At 42.1% G+C, this 10,222-nt stretch overlaps 1 protein-coding gene across 1 annotated transcript; it reads left to right on the forward strand.

Annotated features, from left to right (window-relative positions):
* The first annotated feature begins 3,197 nt into the window (after positions 1-3,197).
* On the forward strand, positions 3,198-9,487 carry LOC123246129 (zinc finger protein 345-like). Its single transcript, XM_044675072.1, has 2 exons — positions 3,198-3,276; positions 6,865-9,487. The coding sequence occupies exons 1-2, from the start codon at positions 3,240-3,242 to the stop codon at positions 8,907-8,909; spliced, it is 2,082 nt and encodes a 693-aa protein (XP_044531007.1). The 5' UTR covers positions 3,198-3,239; the 3' UTR covers positions 8,910-9,487.
* The last annotated feature ends 735 nt before the right edge of the window (positions 9,488-10,222 follow it).

Below are 10,222 nucleotides of genomic sequence, written 5' to 3' on the forward strand. Positions count from 1 at the left end.
GGAATGGCTTGCTTTTTTGTACAATTGATTTAGCTCCTTATATATTTGAGTAATTAGACCTTTGTCAAAGTTTTTTTAATAAAGATTTTTTCCCAGTTTATTGCTTCCCTTCTAATTTTGGTTGCATTGGTTTTGTTTGTAAAAAACCTTTTCAATTTAATGAAATCAAAATTATTTATTTTACATTTTGTAGTTTTTTAAATTCTTGCTTAGTTTTAAAATCTTTCCTTTATTAGTGAATATCTACTGTTCTGTCCAGCATTGTGAAGCTCACATTTACAGGTGTTAATGAAATTTAACCTAAAGGTAAACTGAGGCAGTTCTCCAAGGAAGACAAACGGGAATACTGCCTGTCAACAAAAGGGCTCAATGGCTTGCCTCTGTTAAAGCTCCAAACCCTAAGCAGAAGGCTAGATCTCTTTGATAGGCTTGGGGGAGCACAGAACAAAGAACAGATAGGCAAAGTGATGTCTATCATAGGATAGAGGATCACCATTGGTGATAGAGCTGAGATAATCATGGTCACTGTTACTGACTGGAATAATCAGTAATAAGGGGCCAGCAATGCCCCAGTCCTCCTCTCCTCAGACTAAGAAGAGATTCTTGTGTGAGTCCAGTGTAAGGTCAGGCCCTGACTTTGGGCAGCAAACCAGACATCTCTGAGATGGGTCGGGGGTGTAGAAAGACTAGAGCTGACTCTGTGGGGCTCGCCTAAATCTTCCAAGGTCAGCAAATGCCTTGAAATAAGGCCAGAACAGTGATGAAGTGCCCCAGAGCTGGATCCTGCACTTCCCCTATTACAAGCTGGCTGAATGTTGAGCTGAGTCAGGAGGCAGAGAACCAGACAAAAGCAATTACTAGTAAATAGGATCAGTAAGTAAATGATCTGAGATCTGCTCAGCCTTCTCTGAGGATAGGTCACCTGGGCTGCAGCCTGAGTCCCCCGCAATCTCTGGGACACATTCTCTGCTTTCTCGTGCCTTCCAGAGTGTGATAAGTAAAAACAGATTACCAGTTTTGATTTCATTACCAGATTGATGAGCATTTATTGGTAAAGAGAGTTAGAGAGAGGCAGAGAGAGAGACAGACAGACAAGAGATGTCTCAGCCTTTCTAGATCTCCTCTATTCAGCTTGCTCAGACTGGCCTTGCCAGAGATCAAGAGATCAGGAAAGCTCAGAGACAAATCCCCAGCCCAGAGAGCCAGTTAGTTCTAGGGGAAGTACAAAATCCCCCTCTCCCTCCCTTGCCTGCCTTTTACCTTCCCAGCTCCTCCCTCCGTGGCTCAGGCTCTGGCACATTAGTGACTCTCACACTGACGCTGCCTCCTCTGGGACACAGCAACAGGGACACAGGCATGTGACTGACACATCCCACCTTGGTGGGCCCTGGGGATCCAGGCTGCACTGGGGTCCTCTAGTGATTTCCCTTCACACACTAGAAACTCCTTGGCTTCCCTCTGGAGCATTCTAGAGCTGCTTTTCTCAAGCCTCTATTGGGCTCTTACAGACTCAGCTTCTAGTGCTGGCTCTGACACTGACAAGGGGCGGGACCTTTGGGCCCCTCCCTTCTCTGTGTGTTAGTTTCCTCCTGTAACTGACCAGAGGTGGGCTCTGCATTGTGATGTAACTTTCAGCCCTCTGTGCTCTGCCTTGGGCTGCTCTAGGAGGTGGTGACTTTCAAGGATGTGTCTGTGGACTTCACGCGGGAGGAGTGGCGCCTCTTGTCCCCTCCCCAGAAGGAGCTATACAAGGAGGTGATGCTGGAGAATGCCCAGAACCTGCTCTTTGTGGGTAAGGAGCCTGAGTGGGCAATCCAAGGGAATGTCACCCTCAGCAGCAGGCAGGGTTGGGAGCAGTTTTCAGTCAGGAGAAAGGGGCGAGGGTTGGTATGCTGAGTCCTACAACCAGGGCCCTCCTGCTGCCTGATTCTCCTGTAAAAGGACTTTGCATTGTGTAATGGGTCCTTGGGGGCTCCCTTTGCTGCTCTTGAAGTCCAAGATCAAATGCGTATTGGATAATCTCAGACGAATTAATCTTAGAGCTGATTCTGTCTCGCCTCTCCCTGGCCCGGAATTGGGTCTCCCAAACCTATCTGGGAAAACTGTTAAGGAGGATTTTCCTCCCACCCTCTTCCCCTCTTTTGGGGATCTTTTTCTCTTTAACCAGCATAAACTCATAGCTCACAGATTCTTGGTGTCCCAGTAGAGATGGTTTGTCCTTAGTTTTCCTTCCTATTGCCCTAAACCCCCAGCAGAGGCAGTGAGGAAGGGATGAAGCATTTATAATGACCTGATCTTGTCCCAGGACTCTGCCATGGGTTTTCCCTGTAATATTATGGCACTTCTTTCTCACCTTCATCTTCCTAATTCAGTGACACAATTATCCCCATTTTACAGATGAGGAAATAGATTTGATTAGGTGGCTTATTTTGAAGCACCCATATAGTAGGTGTTTGTAGTGAAATGTAAACTGAGGCCTTTTTGCTTCTAATCCCAGGCCCCTCCCCTTCTAGCTGCCTCTCATTTCCAGATAATGGACCGAGTCCAACCTTCTCTGAAGAAAATGCCCTAAAACCTAACATTCTGGTTCCAGATTGGTTCCCTGATTTTCTCGCTCCTTTTCTCCCCACCCTATATGCTGAAGAGCCTCTCCTCCAGGAATCCCCATAAGCTTCCCTCAGGCCCTGCTTGCCCTCCTCTGTGATTGCGAAGATGAATGGACTGGCTAAGAGACAGTATTGGGTCTAATGAGGATTGTTGAGTTTCCCAAGAGAGGAGGCAGAGAGTCCCCGAGAGAAGAGTCCATGAGTCAGGGAGGGAGGAGCAGGCAGGATGATGGGATAAAAGCCAATCCCTCGAGGTCCCTCTTTCAGGGGCTTCAGATTGACCCAGAACCATAATCCTTAGACCCAGTGTAGAAGTTTAGGAGTTTCTTCCAGAATGGACCAGAACAGGATGGGGGAGAGGGGCTATTGTTCATTTGAGGGCCCCCAGCAGGGTAACAAGCACATCCTAGCCTCGGTTCCTACATTACAGACAGTGAGGGTTGAGGGCAGATTCCTGTGGGAACCCCATGGACAGTTTCTGAATGAAGTCACTGGACTCACCAACCTTTCCCTAAAGATAACTCAGTGATGAGCTTCTCTCCATTCTTGTCCTTGACTGATTCTCCATACCCTGAGATTCCAGCTCCCCGAGAAGACGTGATCTCTTATTTGGAGCAGAGAAAAGTCCCATGGATGCTGGAGCAAGAAAGCCTGAGGAGCTGCTGCCCAGGTGAGGGAGGGAAAAAGACATGTGGGAGAGCCTGGGTGACCAGAGGCTTCTGTGTGCCCTGGTGAAGCGAGGGCTAGATTTGAGGGAAGGAAGAGCTGACTTAGAATTCTTTTTCAGAGATTTTACTTTTTTTATTTTTTTATTTTTACTGTAATTTTTTAAAATTTTATTTAGTTGATTAAGAAAAATTTTCCATGGTTACATGATTTATGTTCTTTTCCCTCCCCTCCTCCCACTCCTCTTCCGTAGCCAACCCGAAGTTCTACTGAGTTTTACATGTGTCATTGATCAAGACTTATTTCCATATTGTTGACATTTGCATTAGGGTGATCAATTAGAGTCTACATCCCCAATCATATCCCCATCGACCCATGTGATCAAGCAGTTGTTTGTCTTCTCTGTTTCTGCTCCCACAGTTCTTTCTCTGAATGTGGATAGAGTTCTTTATCATTTGTCCCTGAAATAAGTCAATAAATAAATACACAGCCAGGGGCCAAGGGGAGTGATGGGGTGAGTAGGTTAACTGCAAATACACACACAAGGGAATCACACCCACTCCCCACAAATACAGGACAGTGCTGGGGAATGAGTGGTGATAGGACTGAGAATGACAGTTCAAACCAACAGTCTTTCTAACTTAAGCCAGGGATTAAACTACACAAATAGTGGGTCCTTTTTGGTTGTTGAGAAGGAAATAAACAGGAAGTAACAAAAACAGTTTAATGAAGGTAGGGAAGGAAGGTGGGAGGGGTCTAGATTAATATAATACTAAAGGGCTTAGCCAACTGTCAGTTGGAATGTACAGGCTTTACTGACTTTAGCACAGATAGACTGTCTGGCTGGAAACAGGAGTGGCTTTGGAGACAAAGGGGATTTCTCACGCTCCTGGAGATACTGCAAACTGAATCCACAATGATACCTTTAACTGGATAAATTCTTAGTCAGCTAGTAATCCACAAACTAGGGTTAAAGGCACCCTGTAATTGGTCAACCCAGTCACAGTGACTTGTCCTTCCCTCAGTCTAGGCTCTTGCTAGAGGTTCACCCAAGATCTCCAAAGTTCAGGATACAAACAGCTAATAAGATCCCAGCAGCCAAGCTTCTGGACTTGGCAGTTCACAGCTTCCAACTCCTCCAGCTCAAGCTGCATTCCACACAGAATGTCCATGTCTTCCAGCAAAGATATTGTCTCCTGCTGCCTGTGCATTGCTATATATATTTTTTTCTATTTATCTTTACATTTGCCTATAACACCCTCAGAATTGTCCTGGATCATTGCATTCCTGCTAATATAGCGGTCCATTACATTCAGTTGTGCCACAGTGTATCAGTCTCTGTGTATAAGGTTCTCTTGCTTCTGCTCTTTTTACTCTGCATCAATTCCTGGAGGTCATTTCAGTTCACTTGGAATTCCTCCAGTTTATTATTCCTTTGAGCACGATAGTATTCCATCACCAACAGATACTACAATTTGTTCAGCCATTCCCCAATTGAAGGGCATCCCCACATTTTCTAATTTTTTGCCACAACAAGGAGTACAGCTTTAAATATTTTTGAACAAGTCTTTTTCCTTCTTATCTCTTTGGGGTATAAACCCAGCAGTGGTATGGCTGGATCAAAGGGCAGGCAGTCTTTTAAAGCCCTTTGGGCATAGTTCCAAATTGCCATCCAGAATGGTTGGATCGATTCACAACTCCACCAGCAAGGCATTAATTTCCCTATTTTGCCACATCCCCTCCAACATTTATTACTTTCTTTTGCTGACATGTTTGCCAGTCTGCTAGGTGTGAAGTGGTACCTCAGTTTTTTTAAATTTACATTTCTCTAATTATAAGAGATTTAGAACACTTTTTCATGTGCTAATTGATAGTTTTGATTTCTTTACCTGAAAATTGCCTATCCATGTCTCTTGCCCATTTATGAATTGGGGAATGACTTAATTTTTTATGCAATTAATTTAGCTCCTTACAAATATGAGTAATTAGACTTTGTCAGAGGTTTTTGTTACAAAGATTTTTTTCCCAATTTGTTGCTTGTCTTCTAATTTTGGTTGCATTGGTTTTGTTTGTACAAAACCTTTTTAATGTAATGTAATCAAAATTATTTATTTTACATTTTGTAATTTTTTAAAACTTTTACTTAGTCTTGAAATCTTCCCTTTCCCTAAGATCTGACAGGTATATTATTCTGTGTTCACCTAATTTACTAAAAATTTTCTTCTTTACATTCAAGTCATTTACCCATTCTGAATATATCTTGGTGTAGGGTGTGAAATGTTGATCTAAACCTACTCTCCCCAATATTGTTTTCCAATTTCCCAGCAGTTTTTGTCAAATATTGCATTTTTGTCCCAAAAGCTGGGATCTTTGGGTTTATCATAAACTGTCTTGCTGAGGTTATTTACCCCAAGTCTATTTCACTGATCCTTCTGTCTCTTAACCAGTACCATATTGTTTTGATGACCACTGCTTTATAGTACAGTTCAAGATCTGGTACTGTTAGGCCCCCTTCCATCACATTTTTTTTTCATAATGTCCCTTGATATTCTTGATCTTTGTTCTTCCAAATGAACTTTGTGATAGTTTTATTTAATTCAGTAAAAAAATTTCTTGGTATTTTGAGAGGTATGGCACTTAATAAGTAAATTAATTTGGGTAAGATGATCATTTTTATTGTTAGCTCGTCCTACCCATGAGCAATTAAAGTTTTTCCAATTGTTTAGATCTAGTTTTAATTGTGTGGAAAGTGTTTTTAAGTTGTGTTCATATAATTCATGTGTTTGTCTTAGCAGATAGATCCCTAAATATTTCATATAGTCAAGGGTGATTTTAAATGGAATTTCCCTTTCTAATTCTTGCTGCCCGGATATGTTGGAAATATATAGAAATGCTAATGATTTATGTGGGTTTATTTTGTAACCTGCAACTTTGCTAAAATTGTTGATTATTTCCACTAGCTTTTTAGTTGATTTTCTAGGATTCTTTATGTAAACCATACTATCATCTGCAAAGATAGCTTGGTAGGGAACAGAGCAAAATCTTTTATGCCTTGGATAAATGCAAAAAAGTGCTGAATTTCTTCATCTGATCTCAGATACTGGAACAAAAAGTAGGATTGAAGGCAATTACAAAAGGAATTACATAATGCGTACAGAGAAGCTAGATAATGAAATAATAGGAATATTTAGTCTACATGTACCAAGTGATGTCATATCTATGAAGAGAGGATTGAATGTGTATAGACAATGAAAATGAAAGCAAAATGATTGAAAGTGAATAGTCTAGTACTGTGGACAGAGCATGCTCAGCCACAAGATTTGGTCTCAGCTGCCAGGATTTTGGGTCATTCACTCATCAAGCCTTTTAAAGGTCATGGTCTGAATTAGGAATGCAATAAAACTAGACTGTCCAAAATCCCAGATTTGTTTTGAAGAGCCAGTGAGATCATATAGGAGGTTCTTTGTTATTTAAATTTTTCTTTAGCTTTGAGGTAATGGCATTTTCAAAGGATGGATAGTGCCCATTTCAGGTGGAAGAGTTATATATGTATATATGTTACTTTATGTGTATGTTTCATGGTTTCTTTTAGAAGGTGAGATCAGACCTGAAATGAAGACAAATCCAACAGAGGTGAGGCTTCCTGTGGAAGAATTGGACCTACAAAAATTCATGAGTGATGGTCCTGATAACTTTGCTTTCAGAGAATTCTGTGTTGCATCTCAACATTTATCACATATTGAACATCAAAGAATGCACACCGAGGAAAATTCTAGTGGAAATAATGATTGTCGAAAGACTTTTATGCACAGGGACAGTCTTGCTAGACATCAGAGAATCCACACTAAAAAGAGACCATATAAATGCAAGAAATGTGAAAAGACATTCAGAGAGAGCTCCAATCTTGCTGTCCATCAGAAAATACACACTGGGGAGAAACTTGATGCATGTAAGCAGTGTGGAAAGACTTTCCAACTGAACTCTCAGCTCGTTGAACATCAGAGAATGCACACTGGGGAGAAGCCTTATCAATGCCAGGAGTGTGGAAAGACATTCAGCTGCAGCTCAACTCTTGTTGTACATCAGAGAATCCACACTGGGGAAAAGCTGTATAAATGTCAGGAGTGTGGAAAGACGTTCAGTCGGAGCTGCCGTCTTGCTGAACATCAGAGAATCCACACTGGGGAGAAACCTTATCAATGCCAGGAGTGTGGAAAGACATTCAGTCGGAGCTCCCGTCTTGTTGAACATCAAAGAATCCACACTGGGGAGAAACCTTATGAATGCAAGCAGTGTGGAAAGACTTTTCGACTAAGCTCCCAGCTTGCTCAACATCAGAGAATCCACACTGGGGAGAAACCTTACGAATGCAAGCAGTGTGGAAAGGCATTCAGTTGCCGGTCCACTCTTGCGGTACATCAGAGAATGCACACTGGAGAGAAACCGTATGAATGCAAACAGTGTGGAAAGGCATTCAGTTGCAGGTTTGCTCTTACTGTACATCAGAGAATGCACACTGGTGAGAAGCCATATGAATGCAACCAGTGTGGGAAGGCATTCAGTTGCAGGTCTGCTCTTGCTGTCCATCAGAGAATCCACACTGGAGAGAAACCTTATGAATGTAAGCAGTGTGGAAAAACATTCAGTTGCAGCTCTCGTCTTGCTGAACATCACAGAATGCACACTGGGGATAAACCTTATGAATGCCAACAGTGTGGAAAGGCATTCATTTGCAAGTTCGCTCTTGCTGTCCATCAGAGAATCCATACTGGGGAAAAACCATATGAATGCAAGCAATGTGGAAAGACATTCAGTTGGAGCTCCACTCTTGCTCAACATCAGAAAATCCACACTGGTGAGAAACCTTATGAATGCCAAGAGTGTGGAAAGACATTTAGTCGGAACTCCGGTCTTGTTCAACATCAGAGACTCCACACTGGGGAGAAACCTTATAAATGCCAGGAGTGTGCAAAGACATTCAGTCGGAGCTCCCGTCTTGCTGAACACCAGAGACTCCACACTGGTGAGAAACCTTATGAATGCCACCAATGTGGAAAGGCATTCAGTTGTAGCTCCACTCTTGCTATACATCAGAGAATCCACACTGGGGAGAAACCTTATGAATGTCAACAGTGTGGAAAGGCATTCAGTTGTAGGTCTGCTCTTGCTGTCCATCAGAGAATCCATACTGGGGAGAAACCTTATGAATGCCAGGAGTGTGGGAAGGCATTCAAGTTGAGCTATTCTCTTTCTGTTCATCAAAGAATCCACACTGGGGAGAAACCTTATGAATGTAAGCAATGTGGAAAGACTTTCCGACTGAGCTCTCAGCTTACTGAACATCAGAGAATCCACACTGGGGAGAAACCTTATCAATGCCAGGAGTGTGGGAAGTCATTCAGGTTGAGCTCTGCTCTTGCAGTACATCAGAGAATCCACTCTGGTAAGAGACCTTATGGATGTAAGCAATGTGGAAAGACATTCATTCAGAGCTCTGCTCTTTGTGAACATCAGAGAATCCACACTGGGGAGCAAACTTATGAATGCCAGCACTGTGGAAAGTCATTCAATCGGAGCTCCAGTCTTGCTAAACATCAGAAAATCCACACTGGGGAAGAACCTTATGAATGCAGGTAGTGTCCAAAGACATTCCATCAAAACTGATCTTGCTGTATATCAGAGAATCCCCACTGGGGAGGAACCTTAAGAATGCAGCCTATGTGGAAAGATGTTCACATGCAGCGCCAATCTTGCTGTTGTGAAGGAAACTTAACTCTCCCCTCTTCCTGGGGAAGCATACCTGGCATGAGCCTGACTTTGACTGAGAGGCAAGGATTGCGTGATGGAAAACATTGAATGAATACAGAATGACTGCTGGAATAGGTTTGAGAAATCATAAGAATGGGGCAGGGTGATATCTCCTGCATTGCCCCCTGGACTTCCCCCCTTGGCTGCTGAGGCAAAATAGAATGCCACATTTGACTCCTGATATGAGATTTGTGAGAGTTAGTGGGTAGAAGAAAGATTTGATAAACTGAGGCAAGGGCAGATTTTTCAGGCTCTTCTCTTCCAGTTTTGTTAATGGCTGAACTTCCCTGTGAATATGGCAAGGGAACCCTAATAGTGGCCACAGAACAGCAAGATAAATGGAGCAATGAGGAAAGTATCTCCTATTTTTCCTTTTCCCCCTCCTACTTTAAATAAAACTGATTTAAGTCCAGTCTCACAATTTTTCCTCTCACACTATACATCACAGAGACCATAGGCATTCACACTGAGCTCTCATATTGCTCAAAATCAGATAATTCATTGCTCTATGCCATAAATTCTCCTAAGATTAGGTCAAAATGGGCATATGGTTTAGACCTAAAGCGTGATCTGATAAGAAAATTAAGGGAGTGTAGAATAGTTCACATTTCAGATCAATTTATTGGTACCAGAATAATTTATAAACAAATAAGAAATTGGTAACATGAAGTGTAAAATACTTTTATCATTAAATTAAAATCTGTTTCAACAAACAAAAATGTAAACAAGGTTAAATGTGGAAACAAGTTATAATTTGCTTTACAACAATATGTCCAACTAAATACTTCAGTTTTTAAAAATTCTAGGGGGCAGCTGGGTAGCTTAGTGGAGTGAGAGTCAGGCCTAGAGACAGGAGGTCCTAGGTTCAAACCCGGCCTCAGCCACTTCCCAGCTGTGTGACCCTGGGCAGGTCACTTGACCCCCATTGCCCACCCTTACCACTCTTCCACCTATGAGACAATACACTGAAGTACAAGGGTTTAAAAAAAAAATTAAAAAAATTCTAATCCTCATTTCATGCTTTAATTCATCATTTCATGGCATCTAGATCTAAAGAGTAGTTAACTAAGGAAGGAAATAATATCTTTGTCCTATAGAAATCATTTGTAATTAGCACCTCTCCCTATATAAGTTTTTTTTGC

This window comes from Gracilinanus agilis, chromosome 1 (assembly GCF_016433145.1).
Source record: "Gracilinanus agilis isolate LMUSP501 chromosome 1, AgileGrace, whole genome shotgun sequence".
Lineage (NCBI taxonomy): Eukaryota > Metazoa > Chordata > Mammalia > Didelphimorphia > Didelphidae > Gracilinanus > Gracilinanus agilis.